Source organism: Chiloscyllium plagiosum, unplaced genomic scaffold, assembly GCF_037043375.1.
Source record: "Chiloscyllium plagiosum isolate Xiang-an unplaced genomic scaffold, Cpla_swu_hap1 HiC_scaffold_1, whole genome shotgun sequence".
NCBI lineage: Eukaryota > Metazoa > Chordata > Chondrichthyes > Orectolobiformes > Hemiscylliidae > Chiloscyllium > Chiloscyllium plagiosum.
Genome location: NW_028270139.1, coordinates 65,672,533 through 65,696,774, shown reverse-complemented (window position 1 = coordinate 65,696,774; position 24,242 = coordinate 65,672,533). Strand labels below are relative to the sequence as shown.

Genomic DNA, 24,242 nt, shown 5'->3' with positions numbered 1-24,242 from the left:
TGTCCTTCATCATCCGTATGTAAGGATACTAGTGAGAGAGGGCCATGTCTTTTTGTGGCTAGTTGATGTTCATGTATCCTCGTGGCTAGTGTTTTGCCTTTTTGTCCAATGTAGTGTTTGCTACTATGCAAGGACTGTCACAAACACTACATTGGACAAACAGGCAGAAAACTAGCCACCAGGATACAGGAACATCAACCAGCCACAAAACGACATGACCCTCTCTCACTAGTATCCTTACATACAGATGAGGAAGGACACCACTTTGACTGGGACAACACATCCATTCTAGGACAAGCCAAACAGAGACACGTTTGAGAATTCCTAGAAGCATGGCATTCCAACCGGAACTCTATCGAGTTAGACCCCATTTACCACCCCCTGAGAAAAAGAACAGGAAATGACATCACCAACCTAAACATATAAATTGAAAGCAGGAATTATCAACAGTGCTTCACCCGGAGGCCCACTGAAGATCTTACTCAGTAGGGTGACGAAATGTCTCAGCGAGCAAACCTACATCCAGGCAGTACATATGCTGACTGAAATACTTTATCATATTTCAAGACAAGGGGACTTATTTTTAAGGTGAGAGGAGAAAGATTTAAAAAAGACGAGGTGCACCTTTTTTACACACGAAGTGGCTCATGTGTGGAATGAAGTGGTGGATGCAGGTACAGTTCCAACATTTAAAAGACATTTGGATAAGTACATGAATAATATGTTTGGAGGATATGGGACAAGCACAGGCAGGTGGGGCTAGTTTAGTTTGGGATTATGGTCGGCATGGCCTGGTTGGACCGAAGGGTCTATTTCCATGCGGCATGACTCTGACGCTAAGCCCTTTGTTTATACTGTTCTGTGAAATGTGATATCGGTTTTCTGTGACAGAAAATCTATTTTATGTTTAGTTATTAAATATAATGCAAATAGATAACAATACAGTGCTGTTTAATGAGACAGCACTGATATGAAAATTTCTACTCCTGGTAGTTAATGTGGTAATGATGGCATTAATATTTTGCGTTATAATATTCCACTTTATGGTTGAATATTCAATGAATTGTGCAGTCAAAATTTTGTATCTAAGGCCCATCCTGGCTCTGAGATGGATGAATTTAACTCAATTACATTCTATTCTTGCATCAGCATGTAAAAGATGTATTTGGTTTGTTAGGTAAGTTGGTGTATGGTCAAATTGAATTACTGTACATCTTTGTACAGTATTTTAGTCAGAGTTCAGGTTTTCTCTAACTTCCATTAGTCCTCAGAAAATTAGTCTTTCTTGTATATTTTACTCATGTCATTTTGTTTCCCTAGAGTAATGATGGAGAAGAGCGATTGGCTGTTGTTCGACTCTTGGCTAAGTTGTTCGGTGCAAAGGATTCAGAGCTCGCAACACAAAATCGTCCACTCTGGCAGTGCTTCCTTGGACGGTACAATACATACTTGTAAATGATTCAAGGTGGTGTTCTTGTGCATGGTTTACTTTTGATGGAAGCTCAAAATAGTTGTGGGAGCTTGCAGTGCACAAATTGAGTTTCCGATACTACTGTAGTGGTTACATTTCAGAAGAACTTGCTATAGCTATAATGATAATTACTCCATTCATGTCTTTTTATATGTAATCCCATATTAAAATGTGGGTGCTATTGAAAGTTCCTTGTGTAAAAGTGGTGAAAAGAATTTGGGTATCGTTTACAGGGATAGCATAATTGCACCTTGACCAAATTGTTATTCTATGTTCACAATAAATATAGGCCGATGTTTCAAACCCCAAGCCCCTATACCAAATGTTTGATGATTGCCATATATCAATGTTCATACTTTGTCAAATTAATGGATTTCAATCAAGAATGAGCAAGCTTTCCAGATTTTCCTCTTCTCTGTCTCCCAATGGGTATTGAGGTCATTTCTTAAGTTAGGGATTCGTTAGCTTAAATGTTGATTCCGTAGCATCTGCCATATGCGACCTGTAAAATCCAAGAAAATCTATTCAAATTAACTTAAAAGGCACTTTTAGAACCAGCAAGTGCTGGAAATCTGCAACAGAAGAAATTGGAAGAATTCCACAAACTAGCTAGTATTTGGGGAGAGAACAGACAAATTAGTATTTAAGCATGGACACTTTATCACAACTGGAAGATGTTGCAGAAGGGTGACATTCAAAGATGGAACAGAACAAAGTGAAGGGAAATGTCTGGGGAAAACGTGTGATAGTGGCCTGTAAAATGCTAACTGCAAAAGGAGTGTGCTAAATATACATAGATCCCTCAAAGTTGCCATCCAGGTTGATAAGCTGTTAAGAAGGCATACAGTTTGTTAGCTTTTATTGGTAGAGGGATCGAGTTTCAGAACCATGAGGTCATGCTGCAGCTGTACAAAACTCTGGTGTGGCTGCACTTGGAGTATTGCGTGCAGTTCTGGTCACCGCATTATAGGAAGGATGTGGAAGCTTTGGAAAGGGTTCAGAGGAGACTTACTGGGATGTTGTCTGGTATGGAGGGAAGGTCTTTTGAGGAAAGGTTGAAAGACATGAGCCTGTTTTGTTAGAGAGAAGAAGGTTGAGAGGTGATTTAATTGAGACCTGTAAAGGTTAGATCAGGTGGAGAGTGAGAATCCTTTCTCCTAGGATGGTGCTGGATAGCACAAGGGACCATAGCTTCAAATCGAGGGGTCAGATGTCAGAGGTAGTTTCTTTACTCAGAGTAGGAAGGGCGTGGAACGCCCTGCCTACAACAGTTTGTCAAATTGCCAACTTTATGGGCATTTAAATAGTCATTGGATAGACATATGGACGAGAAATGAATAGTGTAGGTTAGATGTTCTTCAGATTGATTTCACGTGGCGGTGCAACATCAAGAGCTGAAGGGCCTGTACTGCGCTGTAATGTTCTAAGCTCTTTGAATGAGAGAAGAGAACCTCAAAGAAAAAAGGTGCATGAGCCATAACAGCATGAGAATAGTTGTGGAGGTAAAATGAGGGAAATGAGAAGAAACAAAAATGTGGAAGATTTGGCATAGCAGAGTGGACTCCAAGGACCAGAAGCTTGAAGGGCAAGGATATTAATTGGTACCAAGGATGGAAATTGCCTTGTTGGCACAGGGTTCTGGATGTCATACCAGGCACAAGAGATCCCTCATGTCTTGTCACCCAAAATACCAGTGTAAAGAGGAACCTTGATTATCCGAACGAGATGGGCAGGCACATTTCGTTCCGAGAATCGATTATTCGGTTAATCGATTAAATGCCTTTCCTCTGCGGCTCGGGGTTTTTTAAGTCTGCTCCCCATTCAGGGGACGAAGCAGCAGCACACCACATGCGAGCCCCTGCCCCCACCATTCAACACCGCCCACCCCAGCCAACATACACACACACCCCGCCCCTCGCCCACACCCCAACCCTGTCCAACACCACTCCCAACCCTTCCAACACCGCCACTTGCCCCCGTCCAACACTGCTCGCAGCCCGCAAACACCGCCTCCTCTCTGGGGCAGCCAGATTGGTTGCCACCAACAAGACTGCTACTGCCTTTGTGGGGTAAGTCTCCAAATAAAGCACGCGCGCGCGCACACAACTTTTTACTGCAATGTTTTGACAGGTTCCACCTGTCCAGGGAAAATGTGGGAGAGGGGGAAGGGGGAGCGGGACGTCAGTCACTTGGAGGTGGTGCCTGTTTAATCATTGTAAACAAAACACAGGATCAGTGTTGGAAACACGTCTTTAATGTAATGTTTCTACCGGGACCTTGAGATCTCCTTCGGATAATCCAATATTCAGATAATTGGTATTCGGATAATCGAGGTTCCTCTTTATTCAGCCCACTTTGGTGCCAAGGCTTAAAATTATTCAAGCCAATATTAAGACAACTGGGCTGCAGAAAGTACATGATAGAAATGCAGGATGTTTTTCCTTTAAGTTATACTGAACTTACTTAGAATAGTGTTGACTAATAAGAGTGGCCTGCCATTGCAGATTTAAGCAGAAGTAATTGGAACTCCCAATGTAGAGGGCGCAGGGAAGATTTCCCAGAATGAGATATTTTGAATATGAAGCTAGGTTGGAGAAGTTGGGATTGTTTTCCTTGGAATAGTAACAACTGGGGAGACATTTGACGGAGCTGTACAAGATTATGGTAGGTTTAGACAAGAAAGACAAAGGCTGTTTCCATTACTGACAATAGGGGGCACAGTCTGAAATTTTGATTAAGATGCAGGGGTATGAAGAACATTCTGATATACTCTATTTTGATAACCTTTGACCTGGTGTCAAGGAGAATGGTGGAATTTGGAGACTGTTTTGAGAGGAAGGTAGGTTAATAGTTTTTAAAAAAAATTCATTCATGGGAAGCATATATTGACGGTTAAACCAATGTTTATTGCCATCACAAGTTGCTCTTGAAAAGCTCATGATTGCATTTCTTGGGATGTAGGTGCACCTAAATTGCTGTGAGGGAGGGAGTTTGGGAATCAAGAGAGAATAATAGTTGCCTCAGCACTGTCTTCTGTCTTGGTGGAACTGCTCTCACCAGGTTCCATTCTCCCATATTTAACTGGGACCAAAAATGACTTGCAATGGCTTCTCTTTCTGCTCCTGTACTTTTATCTTTGGTGCCTTGCAGGGATTAGTCTTTGGATCCTCTTATTTTTCATCTGCCTGCTATCCCTCGGCAGAATCATTCACAAGTGCAGCTGTAATGTTCCTATCTATGCCAAAGACACCCAACTCTACCATACTAGTAGCATATTTCAACTTCCTCTGATGTTGATAAATTATCAGTTTGCTTATCTGATACTCAGTATTGGATGATCAAAAATTTCTTCCAATTAAGCATTGCGGATGTTGAAGTTATTGTTTTTGACAACTATTAAGATATTTTTCTTACTCCCTAAGCTATAGTTCTTTAATTCTTTCGTTGGATGTGGGAATTGGAGGCTTGGCTAGTATTTATTGACCAAACCTAACTTTCCTTGAGAAGGTGATGAGAGCTGCCTTCTGGAAACACAGCTGTCCGTAGTGTGCAGTTACTCCCGCAATACTGTTCATAAGGAAGTTCCATGAATTTTGATCCAGTGACAGTGCAAAATAGCAAAATATTTCAAAGTAAGAATGACGTTGAAGGTGAACTTGTAGGCATTGGCATTGTCTTATATCTAATATGTTTATCCTGCTAGGTAACAGATGTTGTGGGTTTAGAAGGTACTGTCAAATGGGCCTTGCTGAGTTGCTGCTGTTTATCTTGTAGCTGGTACACACTGTTACCACTGTGCAAAGTTGCCACGGTGAACAAAGTTAAAAATCACACAACAACAGATTTATTTGGAGTACTAGATTTCAGAGCGCTGCTACTTCATCAGGTGGTTATGGAATATGAGACGAGACAAAGAATTTATAACAAGATTACAGTGTCATGCAACTGAAATGATATATTGAACAAACCTGGATTTTTAAGTCTTTCATCTTTTAGAATGGGTTACTGGTTTCGATTCATTAATAAGTAAATCCCAGAACTTCTTTTAATCCACCTTCACAAGATAACTTAAGGTTTTATAACAAAAGGTAACATCTCAGTTCAGACAATACATTAAAGGTGTGAGGTCAGAGTCTGTCTGTATCCCAATCATGAGTCAGACTGGTTCTTTTTCCAAAGTGGAATTTACAAAATATTACACGTATTGACTGCCTGCAGATTGTGCATTTTTTTTAGCAAAATAGAATGTATCTGCAAACTCTGTTCACAGTTTATCAATGAAATTTCCATCCTCATCATTTTTTTTTTCCTCTTTGCTGTGACCTATGCTGGCTCCAGTTCAAGCAAAATCTGGATTTGAAAATGTTATCCCAATTTTTGCACTCCTCCATGGCTTTGCCTTTCCCTATCTTTGTAATTTCACCCACAATCCTCAGGCACATGTGGCCTTTTAGTCTGACCTCTTGTATATTCCAAATTTTAATGTTCTATTGAGCGCAGAGCCTTCAGTTATCTCTAACCCAAGATTAAGAAGATGTTCTTCAACTTGCTCTTTTTGTATCCAACTCATCTTTATCCCTTCAGACACTGCATAAACTACCTCCTTGGCAAAACTTTTCATTGTTTGTCCTACTATCTCCTCCTGACTCTATATTATAGTTTATTTTAATCTGCTTCTGCCTTGGGACATTTCATTGCATTGAAGGCACGATATAAATGTAAATTTTTGTTGAAAGCAGGTATAACTTTGACCAAAATTTGCCTCAGGATTCCCAATTATACTCAAAGCAGACAATGTCCTCCAGTGTTTTTCTGCAGAACGTTAATCAGAAAACATGGAGCGTGAGGTACAGTTAAAGAATATAAGAACAGACTCTACAGTAAATGATCAATACGCATCTTGTTTTTTAAGTATCTTTATTATTGTGTTCATTAGATGAATAAATCAGTTTATTTCTTTGTTCAGGAGTCTTCTATAAATTATTTTGAGATTGGGGAAATAAGTTGCATGTGTTAACATACTTGAAAATCAAAAATATTATTTTTTATATAGATTTAACGATATACATGTTCCTGTGAGACTAGAATGCGTGAAGTTTGCAAGTCATTGTTTGATGAATCATCCAGACTTAGCCAAAGATCTTACAGGTGAGATATTAACCCACATAGTTTGCAAAATCTGCTTTCAGGGTCAATAGTTGAGGTATTAATGCACCTGTGTGGAACAGTGGATTGGCGATTGAAGGGAATCAATCAGAAATTGATTAAAGGAGATTAGCATACCTGAACATTTGGAGGCTAGATGCAGATACATGCGGTCTGAACAAATTCTGTGCGAACTTTTATGATCAATTATTTTGGTTTATGATTTCATCTGTGATTTTTGCAAATTAAATTCGAGGACCTGGCTTTTATGGTTATTAGTGAGTTACTCTGTGACATGATTTTTCCTTTCCAGCAACAGTTTAAATCTGCTGCAAAATCAAAGGGTTCACAGGGCATGGACCAAACCCCACTCTTATCAACAAGCACTTAGCTCGTCAGTTGCATTGAAGTATTCACAAATAGCAAACACTTTATCTGGGGGCTTAAAATAATTCGTCAATATCCTGGTCATGAAATTGGCGAGATGATTATTACTCTAATTAGTCTAGCATAAGTCTACCTTCACTTGCTAATGTAAGTGTTTAGATGCCTGTGCAGAGTTAGTTGATAAAAAGCCAATTGCTTCATAGTTGTTGCACCACTTTTTAAAAATATGTAAATTCTTGAGGATTTGCATCTCCCAATTTCTAAATTAATACATCTGTCTGGAAATGCTACATCTATATTTAATGTTACTATGTTGTTTCTCAACTGTATTATATGCCTGAACAATCAGACCATGCTTAACCATCCTGTTATTCAGTGTTTGATACATACTATCATTGGAACATTTTTGCATATCTTGTTCTGTGTTATTATTTAATTACATGCTTCTTCCCAATTGAGAAGTGCATTGTTAAAGGGGAAACCAAGTGAGTAATATAGTGAGAAATACTGGATTGGTAACAAATGATAGCTCATTGAATTTGAAACAATTGTTTGGTGATTTTTAACTTGAGATATTGCAGTTGGCTAATAACATAAACGTCTGTTTACTAATTCAGTGAGTTTATCATTTCTTTCTTTTTTCTGGAGATATTCATTTGAAAATTTGCCACCCATAAATAGCCTTTATGACATTGATGGCCCAACACAATGTAAGAAGCATCTGGACTCAATATCAGCTTGCTCTTTCTCCATGGATGTTGCTGACCTGCTGTGACCTCCAGTACTTTTTGTTTTCGGTACAACACCTTGTACTTCTGCATTAACTCCTGGTCCCTCAGTGCTTCATATTTTAAATTCTTGTTTTGTTTAATCCCTGCATGACCTTGTCCCCCCTCGCTCTTGAAATTTGTCCAGTATTGCAACTTTGTTCACAGAGCTTTGCGTTTCCTTTGTGTATTTGGCCCATATAATCATGGGCGATCCTTGAGATCTGGGTGGTTATCAAATAAATCCAATAGTACTTCATTTAAAATTGGTATTACTTTTAATATGCGACATCATTTTGTGCAAGCTACCCAAAATTTGCTCCTGATATTTATTTTGAATTAGCATTTGCTGTGTTGGATCCTGTAGTCTGCAAGAGAGGCTTCTTTTAGGCCGATCACGAAAATACAGATTAATTTAGTAAATTGAAAATCTTTTCTTATGATTCCAACTGTTTTTGAAACTGGGCAAGTCGGACCTTGGTGGAATCTACTTTGATGGATCATAAGCTTGATGGATCACAAGTTTAATTTTTGCATGTTTACTGTTGTGGTTAGTCAGTGAACATACTCTTATGAGGCTGCCATATTCTTTAACACAAGACATTAACATAAAGAGAACAAAACCAACTTTCAACCTCTTATCCAGCCCTTACCCTTGACAGTCAATCTAGGAGAAGCATCACTCTTATTCTAAGTCTTTACTTTCCAACTTAACTGACCTTCTCCAGTTCTTCTTGGACTGCTGAGACAGTTTTAACTCTTATTTCCATTTCTGCTGGCCTGAACCTCTCTTCAGTTCTGATTACTTGAAAAAGCTATGGACAACTGTCACAGCTTGTAGACATCAAAGAAAACCTTTCTTACTGTTGTTCTGAAATGAAAACTTGATTTTTCTGAACTGAACTCCTGACCAAGCTAAATGAGTGGTCCCTGATCTATTTTCACTGTAAGTCATAAGACTCTGTTAGAAACATTTCATCAACTCTTCACTGAATTACATACTTTCTTGGACGTTATGTAGTTTGGTCACTATCCCAAATGACATTCTGACCTCTTTCTTTGCGTAAAAGGTTAGCCTACAGAGCAGAAACCAAAATCAACCTTCCTCTATTTTAAAAATCCTAACTTTCAGATAAATTCATTCATGTTTATCAGAATTTATACTTTTTAAAGCATATTTGCAAATATAAATTAGCAGGGTTAGATTTGTGAACAAAATTAAACCATGAGCAAGGGCTTATATTCTAACTAGAGTCTTGAAAAATGCAATGCTACAAGTGCATTTAAAAAAGGAATCATTTGGGAAGTATTCATTGTTGTTGAGACGAGCATTTATTTCCAGTCCCTAATTGTCCTTGAGAATGTGTTGGTGAGCTGTCACTTCAAACTGTCTGGTGTTGGCCCACCCACAGTAAGCAAATGGCTCTGCCCTTTTTTCTGGGCTTGCTAATAAGTATTCTAATAGGGTATGACATTGTAGGACCTCCAATATGTATGTTGGCAAGTGAAGATAGGTTTGCACTTGGTACTAGAGAAACCCTGGCTGATTGCACAACTAGGATGTCAAAGACTTGTTTTGTGTCCCCAAGATAGTGTTTTTATTTCAGATTTGTTTTGTTGTTATTTGTGAGGACATGAATGTAGTTGGCTAGTTACGTGCTGGTTGACATATGCGCTGCTCCATGTCCTGAGATTCCTTTAAACAGCAGATTTAAACTGTTGCTGAAAAGAGAAAACCATGTCACAGTTACTTCACTACTAAGTGCAGAAGCCAGGTTGTTGAATTCAATTTTTAAAATTCACAAAATGTAATAGTAATTAACATTTTGCATAGAACTTGGGTCTATAACACTAAATATTGCTAATTTTCTAATAACCTGAAAGAATAAGCCAACTTAGTTTTGTGGATTTGCAAGAATTTTGAATAAAATACGATCTTTAGGTGAGGTAGTATAATTGTTTACTCCAGTGTATGTCTCTGTGTAAAAGGTTTTGAAGTAATCCTGATTCAGAAATTATGTTTTAAATAAGAATTCTTTTAATAGAATATTTGAAGGTTCGATCACATGATCCAGAAGAGGCAATCCGGCATGATGTCATTGTTACAATAATAACAGCAGGGAAGAAAGATCTATCACTAGTGAATGACCAACTGCTTGGGTTTGTGAGGGAGAGAACACTAGACAAAAGGGTAAGGTCTCAAATTTGCACTTGTTGCACATAATTTGCCTCTGCATAATTTATCTCTTGGTTCCATTTCTTTGCTTGATAAACAAGCTAAAATTCAGATAAGGATTTTGTGTTAATTATCAATTCATGAAAACTGTTAGGTTGCCACCTGTGGTGTCCAGGCCTTATGAGTATTGGTTTTATTTCTGTTGTTTGTAATATTTCTGTGAATGACAATTTATTTACTTTTGAAATAAATATTCCCGTAATGCATAACGATTGGTCAAAATCATTTCATGTAACTTGGCATTGTAGAATGTTGAAAAGTTTACATTTGTTCAACTTTAATTGATATATTTAGAAATGTATCCACAAGCAGGGAAAGTGAAACACTTGTTTCAACAGTAATCCACATTTTGTTGTTTCTTTGTAAATCTGAAATCAAAATTGAAATCGAACTATCATAACTGTAGTCAAACATCAGTAATAGCTTTATTTTGGTCAGAAGAACCTAACTGTTAAAGAACTAAATATAAAAAGATAATGAGTCACATCTATTACCTTGGTGCTGATGTTTTTCCTTCATCTTGCATGTCCTGTTTGTTTACATAAACACTGTTATGTTCTATTCTACCTATTAAAAATTGATCATTTTAACAATTTTGCTAATGTTCACTTCAGAGTTGTGAAATGTAAAGCCATACACATTTGACGAATTAATCTTGCACAGGAAAACTGTTATTTTTGGAACTTGTAGGAACAAACTTGTAGGAAACTAACAAATTCAGACACGTATATTCAGACACGTATATTCAGACACGTATATTCAGACATGGTTCATTTGTAATAGTTCAAAAGTCACCTTTACTTTGGATTTCATGCAAACGTTGTCCGTTCGTGCTGTATTTAAATAAAAGTGCTGTCCCTCTGACACTGCATACATTTTGTCCCTTCAGAGAAGGCAGAAAAATGAATACCTGAAGCATCAGTAGTTTGCTTCTGTTCAGTGACAGAAATGCATTCCCAATTCATTATACGTTGAATTCCTTCTCATTCATTCAGTTATTAAAGATAAATGAACAAATGTCTATGTAGAAATAACCTTGCATGACCAACCACAAAATCACTAATTTTGTAGGTCTTTTCAAGTTGCTTTCAGATTTTGATGCTCTACTCTGGAGCACGTTGACCTTGAGCTTGGCCCTCCTGGTAAAGAGATAGGGGCACCACAAGAGCCCTAGTTCCTCAATGTAATGACAATATATATTCGCATCTCACAAGTGCCAGGCAATAACCATATCCAACAAGAGAGAGTAAAACCATCACCCTTTGATATTCCCAACTGTCAACATTGTGGCGTTACTATGGACCAGAAATTCAATATAAAGATTTTGGTTATTAAGAGCAGGTCAGAATCTAGGATTCCTTCAGTGAATAACTCACTTCCTGACTCCCCAAAGCCTGGGTACCATCTACAAGGCTTAAGTCAGGAGTGTGATGAAATGCTGTCCACTTCCTTGGATGAATGCAGCTCCAACAGCACTCAAGGAGCTGGTCACCATCCAGGACAAGGCAGCATGCTTGAGGATGTAGTGCTAATCAAGTCATCAGTGCTTCAACCACTGTATCTTGGTGACAGCAAAGTGCTGTATAAAATCACCAAGGCTAGTCAGACAGCAACTTCCAAACCTATGGTCGCCACATCTGGAAGGATAAAGGCAGCAGATACATTGGGAATGCTGTCTGCAACTTCCCATCCAAGCCATTCGCCATCTGGAGCTGGAAGTATGTTACATCGCTTCCATAAAGGTCAAGTTCCTAGAGCTCCCTAACAGCATAGTGTATCTCCACAAAATGGATTACAGTAGTTCAAGAAGATAGCTCACCATCACCACCTTCTCAAGGTCAGTTAGGGATGAATAATAAATGCTGGTCTGACCAGTGACATCTGCATCCCATGAATGAATTTTTTAAAAGATTTGTGTGGAGGTCAGTTTATAGCAGTAGACCTTGGTCACAGCAGCATGAACCACAGATCTATTTCTGTAGAGAAGTTTGATTGTTCTGCTTCTACCAAGCTCGGTCATTCTGCACAGATAAGAAATTCAGAGCAGTCTTCACCAAACTGATTTCATTTATTTTCTGGCTATTGGTAAAATGGCTGCCAGAACTTGTGCAGTGGGTGGATCACTTTTCCAAGGGAGCCAATCCAAAAGTTGCTATAAATTTGAGGGATAAAATCATAAGAACAACAAAAATATTCAATATTTTATCAGACTGACTTTCAATTATCTTTCTGTGTTTTAAGTGGCGAGTGCGGAAAGAAGCAATGATGGGTTTGGCTCAACTATACAAAAAGTACTGTCTTCATGCAGAGGCTGGGAAGGAGGCTGCTCAAAAAGTAAACTGGATCAAGGACAAACTCCTGCATATCTATTACCAGAACAGCATTGATGACAAGTAGGTTGAGTTGCATATTTTGATTGGAAAATAACTGTTCACAATATATGACATCATGGATGGTTTTCAGATGTTTTTAGAAAACGTTACTATTCACAATTTTGCAACTGTTCTTTCTTCCGACTTTGAAACAGGACTTGAATTGTTGTTCATACCTATGTGATTAATATTCCTTAGTTTTGCACTTTTGCCTGTGGGCCTTAGTGTTAGAACTTGGTCTCTTTTGGGTTGCTTTTTTCCAGTAGCTCCTATCTTTATTTGACTAGTTAATAAATAATTACTTTTTTTTTGTACAAGCTGATCTTTTTCAGATGTATTGGGCTATGAAGCATCCTCTTTCTCTTGCACTTATTTGTGTATTTTAAGTATTTCACTAGACTTGCTCTTCATTAACTAATGGCGGCAAAAATCTGAATAATGCGATATTGAGTCCCTACCCATCTCCCCTTGGGTAGCAAGAAATTACACTTGTGTAGTGCCTTGAAGTGCCCCAAATCCCAAGATATTTATTAAGCTGGAATTTACAGGACGCAGAAGCCCCTATACCCTTCACTGTAAATTGAATATGAACGGCTGCCCACATATGTGATGGCTGCCATTTGGAAAGTTAATGCTGAGAACAATGTTAATTGTTTTAAAGTAAAACTGTTGTCTATTTTTCAGAGGTATCCCCAGTTTACAGAACTGCAAGTCAATCAGATGACTAGTATCTTTGTCTTCCTGCAGCATCAGTTGAAAACGATGGCTACTGCTGGGACTAAGACCCATGCCATTTTGCTGCACAGTTTATGCAAGTCCAGGTTGGGGATCTCAATGAGGGTGTTGGAGGTTGAGATTCAAGAGGCCAGATGGTGAGGGTGAAAGGAAGGTTGGCTTACAGGCATCAGCAGTAACATGGAAGCAAGCCATCCTGTGATTTGTAGAGCAGTGAGCATTCAGGTAAAGAAACTGAAGGTCACTGGCTCATCATCCTCCTGTTTTTTGAGGGGGTGACTCATCTTCCAAAACTGGAACTAGGAAGGGATGCAACCTTTTGCCAGGGCTGGGTGATGTTTTTGCCAAGGTCTACGGGAAACTAGGAGCCAACAAATCTTGAAATCACATCAGTAAAGAACTTCCTTATCAACCAATGTGGAATTTCTAGCTTCAGACTTATATCTTTAGGAGCGATATGGAGAAAGAATGACTGGATGCTATGATTTTGAACCCTATCAATTGTTAAATGTAAATCTGAGGTGTAACAAATTGGTTATAAATACCTGCTTAAACACTTTCAGCTTTGTACAAATGGCGTGGAAACGCATTAGCTGTGGCCAGTCTTGGAAGATATGTTTAGAATAATAGTCAAAGTGTATATCTGTTGTTTTGGGGAAAAGAAAATCTTTTGCTAATTTATGCCTGTTGTCTTAATGAGTGTTTTTCAAGAAAATAATTCAACCCCCAATGGTAATATATCACCCTGGTAGGACACAGGGGATAACGTCGTGGTATTGTTCTTGGCTATTAATCCAGAGACCCAGAAAATATTTAGACCCAGCAGATGGTGAAATTTGAATTCAGTTAAAAAATGTTTGTGGAATTCAGAGACAGATGATGACTATGAAACAGTTGTTGATTGTTGGAAAAAACCATCTGGTTTACTCATGACCTTTGGGGAAGGAAATCTGCTGACCGTACCTGGCCTACTCTGAGTGTTCAAATCCACAGAAATGTAGTTGCCTCTTAACTGATGTCTGGGCAATTAATAAGTGCTAGGTAAAAACATCTCCAGGACACCCACACCAATCAACTCCACCACCTGTGGCCCAACATTTCAACTCCCCCTCCCACTCTGCTGAGGACATGTAGGTCCTGGGCTGTCTCCACTGCCGCTCCCTCACCACCCGACGCCTAGAGGAAAATGCCACATCTTCCACCTCGGAACACTTCAACCCCAGGGCATCAATGTGGACTTCACCAGTTTCCTTATTTCCCCTTCCCCCTCCTCACCCTAGTTCGAACCTTTCAACTCAGCGCTGTCCCCATGACCTGTCCTACCTGCCAATCTTCCTTTCCACCTATCCACTCCACCATCCTCTCTGACTTATCACCTCCATCCCCACCGCCATTCACCTATTGTACTCTATGCTACTTTCTCCCCACCCCCACCCCCCCCTCTCATTTATCTCTCCACTCTGTAGGCTCTCTGCCTTTATTCCTGATGAAGGGCATTTGCCCGAAACATCGATTTTCCTGCTCCTCGGATGCTGCCTGACCAGCTATACCTTTCCAACACCGCTCTAATCTAGACAATTAATAAGTGCGATCCTCGCCAGCACATCCACACCCCGTGAATGAATAAAACAAATCATGAGTTCTTGTGTAGTGACTGTTTAAATGCCACCTTATCAAATGTCACCTTATGAAAAATCTTTCTGTGAAGGTAGTTTGAGCTGCGTTATTTCAAGCTATGAAACTTAATAATGAGAGATTCTGCTCAGAAAGGGTGTGTGAAAATGTTCATTGCACTTTTTTCAATTGCCTGCACATTTCTACCTGTAACTGTGTTACCTGCATGTCATGTAATTATTTGTTGTTTGCCATTTCACTCTCATTTTCCTGAGATTTAGATTTGTTCAATATGCACTTATTGTTTTGTGAATTTATCAGTTCTTTTATTTTCTATCAAAAGCACAAAAAATCATCTGAAATAGAGATCTTTAAATTTGGCAATTAAAACTTGTATTGAAGCTCCTTTAACGGTAATATCATTTGTGCATCTTTAGTCTTATTTAGTCAGTCAAATTTCTATTAAAACTAAGATTTATAATTCTACTGGGAAGCTTCCCAGATGCATGGAGCAGTAGAAGCTTCTCTCCAGCACTCCTGGAAAATACTATTAAAAGCTCTTATCTTTGAAAAGGACACCGTTTCAGATCCTCTAAAATTACCTCAGTGCTGTTCAGTGCTGTCATTGGTGATGCTGCCTGGCATTACACTTCTGTCATTAAATGTCTGACACGCCATGAACAGCATGGGAGTTTCATAGAACATAGAACAATACAGCACAGAACAGGCCCTTCGGCCCACGATGTTGTGCCGAACATTTGTCCTAGCTTAAGCACCTATCCATGTACCTATCCAATTGCCGCTTGAAGGTCACCAATGATTCTGACTCTGCCACTCCCACAGGCAGCGCATTCCATGCCCCCACCAATCTCTGGGTAAAGAACCTACCCCTGACATCCCCCCTATACCTTCCACCCTTCACCTTAAATTTACGTCCCCTTGTAACACTCTGTTGTACCTGGGGAAAAAGTCTCTGACTATCTACTCTATCTATTCCCCTGATCATCTTATAAACCTGTATCAAGTCACCCCTCATCCTTCGCCGTTCTAACGGCGAAGCACTCTCAACCTATCCTTGTACGACCTATTCTCCATTCCAGGCAACATCCTGGTTAATCTCCTCTGCACCATCTGCAAAGCTTCCACATCTTTCCTAAAATGAGGCGACCAGAACTGCACACAGTACTCCAAATGTGGCCTTACCGAGGTCCTGTACAGCTGCAACATCACTTCACGACTCTTGAATTCAATCCCTCTGCTAATGAACGCTAATACACCATAGGCCTTCTTACAAGCTCTATCCACCTGAGTGGCAACTTTCAAAGATCTATGAACAACTCCCAAGATCCCTCTGCTCCTCCACCTTACTAAGAACCCTACCGTTAACCCTGTATTCCGCATTCTTATTTGTCCTTCCAAAATGGACAACCTCACACTTGCCAGGGTTGAACTCCATCTGCCACTCCTCAGCCCAGCTCTGCATCATATCTAAGTCCCTGTGCAGCCGACAATAACCCTCCTCACTATCCACAACTCCACCAATCTTCGTATCGTCTGCAAATTTACTGACCCACCCTTCGACTCCCTCATCCAAGTCATTAATAAAAATTACAAACAGCAGAGCTGATCCCTGCGGAACTCCACTTGTAACTGGGCTCCAGACTGAATATTTACCATCTACCACCACTCTCTGACTTCGACCGGTTAGCCAGTTTTCTATCCAACTGGCCAAACTTCCCACTATCCCATGCCTCCTGACTTTCCGCATAAGCCTAACATGGGGAACCTTGTCAAATGCCTTACTAAAATCCATGTACACTACATCCACTGCTCTACCCTCATCCACATGCTTGGTCACCTCCTCAAAGAATTCAATAAGACTTGTCAGGCAAGACCTACCCCTCTCAAATCTGTGCTGGCTGTCCCTAATCAAGCAGTGTCTTTCCAGATACTCATAAATCCTATCCCTCAGTACCCTTTCCATTACTTTGCCTACCACCGAAGTAAGACTAACTGGCCTGTAATTCCCAGGGTTATCCCTATTCCCTTTTTTGAACAGGGGCACGACATTTGCCACTCTCCAGTCCCCTGGTACCACCCCCATTGACAGTGAAGACGAAAAGATCATTGCCAACGGTACTGCAATTTCCTCTCTTGCTTCCCACATAATCCTAGGATATATCCCGTCAGGCCCGGGGGACTTGTCTATCCTCAAGTTTTTCAAAACGCCCAACACATGTTCTTTCCTAACAAGTATCTCCTCTAGCTTACCGTCTGTTTCATACTCTCCTCTTCAACAATACGGTCCCTCTCATTTGTAAATACTGAAGAAAAGTACTCATTCAAGACTTATCTCTTCCGACTCAATTCACAGTCTCCCACTACTGTACTTGATCGGACCTACCCTCGTTCTCGTCATTCTCATGTTTCTCAAATACGCATAAAAGACCTTGGGGTTATCATTGATCCTACATGCCAAAGATCTTTCATGCCCTCTCTTAGCTCTCCTAATCCCTTTCTTCAGCTCCCTCCTGGCTATCCTGTATCCCTCCAACGCTCTGTCTGAACCTTGTTTCCTCAACCTTATGTAAGCCTTCTTCTTCCTCATTAAAAGACATTCAACCTCCCTCGTCAACCAAGGTTCCCTCACACGACCATCTCTTTCCTGCCTGACAGGTACATACATATCAAGGACACGTCATATCTGTTTCTTGAAAAAGTTCCACATTTCCACGTCATCCTTCCCTGACAGCCGATGCTCCCAATTTATGCTCCTCAGATCCTGTCTTACAGCATCGTATTTACCCTTCCCCCAATTGTTAAGCCTGCCCTGTTGCACACACCTATCCCTCTCCATAACCAAGGTGAAAGTCACAGAATTGTGGTCACCATCACCAAAATGCTCACCCACTAATAAGCCCATCACTTGTCCCGGTTCGTTACCAAGTACTAAATCCAATATGGCCTCCCCTCTGGTCGGACAATCTACATACTGAGTTAGAAAAGCTTCCTAGACACACTGCACAAACACCGCCCCGTCCAATCTACTTGATCTAAAGAGCTTCCGATCAATATTTGGGAAGTTGAAATCGCCCATGACTACTACCCTGTGGCTTCTGCACCTTTCCAAAATCTGTTTCCCAATCTGTTTCTCCACATCTCTGCTGCTATTGGGGGGCCTATAATAAACACCCAACAAGGTGACTGCTCCTTTCCTATTTCTGACTTCAGCTCATACTACCTCCAAAGGCAGGTCCCCCTCGAACTGCCTTTCTGCAGCCGTTATACCATTTCTAATTAGCAACGCCACCCTCCTCCTTTTATACCACCCCCCCTAATCTTACTGAAACATCTGTAACCAGGAACCTCCAACAACCATTCCTGTCCCTCTTCTATCCACGTTTCCGTGATGGCCACAACGTCCCAAGTACCAAGTACCGATCCACGCCTTAAGTTCACCCACCTTATTTCTGATACTCCTTGCGTTGAAGTTTGATTAGATTAGATTAGATTAGATTAGATTACTTAGTGTGGAAACAGGCCCTTCGGCCCAACAAGCCCACACCGACCCGCCGAAGCGTAACCCACCCATTCCCGTACATTTACCCCTTTACCTAACACTACGGGCAATTTAGCATGGCCAATTCACCTGACGTGCACATCTTTGGACTGTGGGAGGAAACCGGAGCACCCGGAGGAAACCCACGCAGACACGGCACTTGAGCCCATCTCTGTGTCCGCAAGTATTCCCTGTCAGTGCTACCTTCTCCACAGCCTCCCTGCATTCTTGGACATCCTGTATTCATAATGTATTTGTTTAAACTTCTAAGCCAGATTCTCCAATTACAGAGATAGCTGAGGATATGGTAGCACTTCCAGTGATTCTGCAGTGAGGAACCATCACATGTATAATGATGCCGGCTGGCAGCCTAGAGAAGAGAGCACTTATTTAATATTTGGCGCAGGTGTGCTCTGGACTTTGGGATGCACAGTGGTGGAGCTGAATATTTTTGTTCTTGCATGGATGTCCAGCATTTGTTGCCCCTCCCTAATTGTCCTTGAAATGAATGTTTATCTCGGCTAGGACAGTTATGTGGTTCTGGAGTCACATGGAGGCCAGATGCGATAACTATGACAGATTTCTCTTCCCAAAAGGACATGAATGAAGTAGCTTTTTTTTTAACGACAGTTGGCAATGGCTACACATTCGCCCATTATTTCAGATTTTATTGAATTTAAATTTCAGTACCTGCTGTAATGGGATTCCCACTATGTCCCTGAAAAATTAGCCTGGTTCAATGGATTTCCAGCTATTGACATTACCAGTAGGCTGCTACCTTCCCTCTTGGGAGTTGCGCATGTTGGGAGACAAACAAGTTCAGAGGTCTTGTTTGGGACTGGAGTATTGTATTATGTAAATTTATATATCCAACCTGTATGCATGTCTAGCATTAGCCAACTTTTTATCTCATACTTTGTGTTTTCCTCTTTGGTTAGATTATTGGTGGAAAAAATCTTCGCTCAGTACCTTGTTCCACATAATCTGGAGACTGAGGAAAGAATGAAGTGTTTATATTACCTTTATGCTTCCTTGGACCCAAATGCAGTAAAGTAAGTGTTATTTCAAATTAAATTTTATGTTCTACGGACTGATTTACATTATTTGTGTGGCATTTTGTTGCGTGGCCCTTCCTGAAGTGCATTACTTTGAACCTTCTCCAATAGCTCATCAAGGAATTCAGTCAAAGTAGTTGAGGCACTGTTTTCTTTGAATAAATCCAGGTAGCCTTGTGTTTCCAAAACTGGTTTATAGTCCCTGATAATGTTTTCTGATTTTCTCACCATTGATGTTAGACTGACAGATGCGTAGTTACGTGTATTATTGCTCTTCCCACTCAGGAAATGTGGTAACATGTTTATCAGCCCTCCCATCTGGTTACTGCTACTGTATTTGATGACTGCTGTTTCTGTCTTCTCACATGACGACTGATACAAAGCACTTATTCAACACTACCATTTCATGGTTCCCCACTTATTATTTCCCTAGCCTTAATCTAAGCGCCTTTGTTCACTTTAGCATCTCTTTCTGCCTTTTTATATATTTAAAGAAGGTCTGACATTTTTTTAATATTGCTTGCTAGTTTTCCCTTAAAATTTATTTTATCAAATTTTTTTTGATTGTCTTGTTGGTTTTTAAACTTTTCCTAATCTTCTGGTTTACCACTAACCTGTGCCACGTTGTATGTGTTTTCCCATGCATTTTGAGTCTAAAGGATGTGACTGTACAGAGGCTTTTTAAAAATTTATACGTTTGTGGGATGTGGGCATCGCTGACTGGCCAACATTTATTGCCCGACCCTTGAGAAGATGGTGGTGAGCTGCCGCCTTGAACTGCTGCAGTCCTCCTGTTGTGGGTTGACCCACAATGCCCTTAGGGAAGGAGTTCCAGAAGTTTGACCCAGCAACAGTGAAGGAACAGCAATATATTTCCAAGTCAGGATGGTATGTAGCTTAGAGGAGAACTTGATGCAAGTGGTCTGGGGCTTGAAAGGTGCTGTCTGAGGATCTTTGGTGAATTTGTGCAGTGCAACTTGTAGATGGTACACGCTACTGCTACTGAGTGTTGGCGGTGGAAAGAATGGATGCTTGTGGATGTAGTGCCAGTCAAGTGGCCTACTTTGTCTTGGTGGTGTCAAGCAGCTTGAGTGTTGTTGGAGCTGTGTCCATCGAGGCAAATATTCACACTCCTGATTTGTGCCTTTTAGATGGTGGACAGGCTTTGGGTAGTTGGGCGGTGAGTTACTCACCACAGTATCCCTAGCCTCTAACCTACTCTTGTAACCATGGCATTTATGTGGTAAGTCCAGCTGAGTGAATGATCAATGATAACTCCCAGGATGTTGATACTGGGGGATTCACTGATGGTAACACCGTTGACCGTCAAGGAGAAGTGGTTGGATTGTCTCTTGTTGCCATTTGTGTGGTACGAATGTTGCTTGCCACTTGTCAGCCCAAGCTTGGATATTGTTGCATTTGGACATGGACTGCTTCGGTATCTGAGGAGTCACAAATAGTGCTGAACATCATGCAATCATTTGCAAACATCCCCATTTCTGATCTTCTGATGGAAGGAAGGTCATTAATGAATCAGCTGAAATGGTTGGGCCCGGGATGCTACCCTGAGGAACTCGTGTAGAGATGTCCTGAAGCTGCGATGACTGACTGACCCCCAGCAAACATGACCATCTTCCTATGTGTCAGGTATGACTTCAACTACTGGAGAGTTTTCTCCCTAATATCCATTGATTCCAGTTTCGCCAGAGCTCCTTGATGCCACACTGTCGAATGCAGCCTTGATGATAAGGGCTGCCACTCTCACCTCACTTTTGAAATTCAGCTCTTTTGTCCATGTTTGAACCAAAGCTGTAATGAGGTCAAGAACTGAGTGGTCCTGGTGAAACCCAAACTCTGCATCAGGTTATTGCTGAGCAGGTGCTGCTCGATAACACTGTTAATGTCACCTTCCATCATTTTGCTGCTGATTGAGAGTAGACTGATGGGAAGGTAATTGACCAGGATTCGTCCCTTTTTTATGTACAGGGCATACTTGGGCAATTTTCCACATTGTCGGGTATATGCCAATGTTGTAACTGTGCTGGAACAGCTTAGATAGTGGAGCAGCAAGTTCTGGAGAACAGCTCTTTAGTACTGTTGCCGGAACATTGTCAGGACCCACAGCCTTTGCAGCATCCATTGTCTCCAACCGTTTCTTGACATCACGTGGAGTAAATCAGATTGGCTAAAACTGATATCTGTCATGCTGGGGACTACTGGAGAAGGCCAAGATGGATCACTCACTCGGCGCTTTTGGCTGAAAATTGCAGCTAAAGCTTCAGCCTTACCTTTTTCACTGTGCTGGGCTCTTCTACTATTGAGGATGGAGAGATTTCTGAAGCCATTTCCTCCTGTGAGTTGTTTAATTGTACACCACCATTCATTACTGGATGTGGCAGGACTGCAGAACTTAAATCTGATCTGTTGGTTGTGGGATCGCTTATGCAGTTTGGCATGCAAGCAGACTGTATGGTGGCTTCATCAGATTTGACATCTTCAGCCAACCCTAGTGCTGCTCCTGGCATGCTCTCCCCTGCCGTCTCCATAGAGCTAGGGTTGATCCCCTGGCTTGATGGTAATGGTTGAGTTGGGGATATGCCAGGCCATGAGGTTACAGATTGTGCTCGAGTGCAATTTTGCTACTGCTGTCCCACAGCACCTTCCAGATGCCCAATCTTAAGTTGCTTGATCTGTTTGAAGTCTCGTCTCATTTAGAACAATGACAGTGCCACACAACACGATAGAGGTTTTTCTTAATGTGAAGGCAGGACTTCATCTCCACAAGTACTGTCTGATGATCACTCTTACTGATTATTGTCATGGACAGATGCATCTGCAGCTGGCAGATTGGTAAGAATGAGGTCAAGTATGTTTTTCTCTCATTGGTTCCCTCAGGGTGAATAGCCAAGGTCTTTTCCCACTGTAGGGGAATCCTAAACTAGAGGGCATAGGTTTAAGATGGGAAGGGAATGATTTCAAATTGACCTGAGAGGCAACTTTTTTTACACCAAGATGGTGTGTGTATGAAACAAGCAGCCAGAGGTGGTGGAGGAGGTGTGTACAATTGCAGTATTTAAAAGGCATCTGGATGGGTCCATGAATAGGAAGGGATTGGAGAGATATTGGCCAAATTCTGGCAAATGGGACAAGATCACTTTCAGATGTCTGGTCAGTGTGGATGAGTTGGACCGGATGATCTCTTTTCATGCTGTATGAATCTATATTCTGAAACCATCTGAGAGGACTTGGTATCAATCCTCCTTATTGGTGTTAGTGTAAGTTACTGATATCAAGTAGGGAATGATATTTGCATGAAGTCTTAACAAACAGAATGGGTTTGTTGCCGCATACTTAATTCATTCCCTAACATCTAAGATGGATAAAAGTCATCTGGAGGGCCTCAAACTATATTTGGGAACAAGTACACACTATTGCTGCAGAAATATTTTAGGACACAACTTAGAAAAACGTCCAGTACAGTGGAGTACTGCAATACTGAAATAACTGGTTAGTTCCTTCAAGGACCAGTTATTTATATCCAAGTGGATGAAGTTTCTCCTGTGTTGTTGGTTAACCCTATTAAGTACTAATTCTCTTATAACATGTTCAATTTATTGCTTCCTGCGATTTCTTTTTCTGACTTTGCTGCATCCTGTTTAACTTTTCAAATTCCCACCAATACTTACAACATCACAAGCTCTTAACTAAATTTTCCTGTTGGTATTTTTACAATCCTTTGTGTTTTTAATTTTGATTTCCTTTGTAATACAAGGCACATTAGCTGTCGATCAACACTTTTCCTTCAAAGAGGATGCCTAGTTTGTATTAGGTTATCTCTTCTATGCATGGCCACCAGTGCTCCGATTTGTTGCTCTGTCCTGCAGTTACCTTTTTCAATCGACCTATGCCAGGTCCCTTTTAAGTGAGCCTCAATTTAGTTGATCTCCAATATCTGCAGACCTCACTGTCTCCTAGTTTTTCTGAGCACCATTGCGGAGGGCAGGTAACGGACAACCACCTTGTTTCCGGTCTGGAGTCACATGCAAAGCAGTTCTTGTAAGGACAGATGATTTTTAGTCTTTTCCACATAGACTTTCAAATCTCTCATAGTGATGAGGTTTTTATTTGTAAAATTTCTCCAAGGACTTGTCACAGACCCCCTTATTCAAGACTGAAACTAATTAGTAAATGCCCATGGCTTGGGAGTTTGCAGCAGTATTTGTGTCTTCTTACGCAGTCTGGTGGTCCGTCTTTCTCTCACTGCCAGCATATTCTGTGGAAGTGGGCTGACTATTTCATGAAACACATCATGATTTCCAGATGCAGTACAGTGGCACCAGTACCTCCAAGCTTTGAAATTTTTGAGTTCAGCTCAAGCAACTCAAGTTCTTTTTTTGAACTTAAGTTTCCTGGAATTCTCTTGCAAAACAGGGTTTTGTTTTATATACTCCTGGGATGTGGCTGTTGCTGGCTTGGGCTGCATTTATTGCCCATCCCTAGTTAGCCTTGAGAATGCGGTGATGAGCTGCCATCTTGATGCACTGCTGTCCACTTTATGCTGCTACACCCATAATGCATTCGGAGAGAGTTTGCAGATTTTGACCCAGCAGTGCTCCAAGGAGGGCGATGTATTTTCAAATCAAGATTGAGTGTGGCTTGGAGGAGAGCCTATAGATCAGTGTGTTCTCTAGTATCTGCTGCCCTTATTCTAGATGGCAGTGGTCGTGGATTTGGAAGGAAGTGTCTCAAGAGCCTTGATCAGTTAAGTGTGTCTTCTACATCATACACATTGCCTGTGCTGAATGTTGAAGGAGGGAGTTAAATGTTTGTGGATATGGAGCTAATCTAGCAAGCTGCTTTGTCTTCGATCATGCCAAGCTTCTTGAGTGTTGCATCTGCAC

At 40.9% G+C, this 24,242-nt stretch overlaps 1 protein-coding gene across 8 annotated transcripts in view; it reads left to right on the top strand.

The window, feature by feature from the left end:
* The window catches only part of pds5a (PDS5 cohesin associated factor A), a 222,221-nt gene that overhangs the window by 110,874 nt on the left and 87,105 nt on the right, over positions 1–24,242 (top strand). For all 8 annotated transcript variants that reach the window (XM_043692752.2, XM_043692731.2, XM_043692757.2 and 5 more), the window contains exons 9-13: positions 1,321–1,436; positions 6,525–6,619; positions 9,816–9,961; positions 12,248–12,399; positions 19,225–19,338. In XM_043692752.2, coding sequence (XP_043548687.1) covers positions 1,321–1,436; positions 6,525–6,619; positions 9,816–9,961; positions 12,248–12,399; positions 19,225–19,338 — 623 coding nt within the window. The remainder of the gene's footprint in view (positions 1–1,320; positions 1,437–6,524; positions 6,620–9,815; positions 9,962–12,247; positions 12,400–19,224; positions 19,339–24,242) is intronic.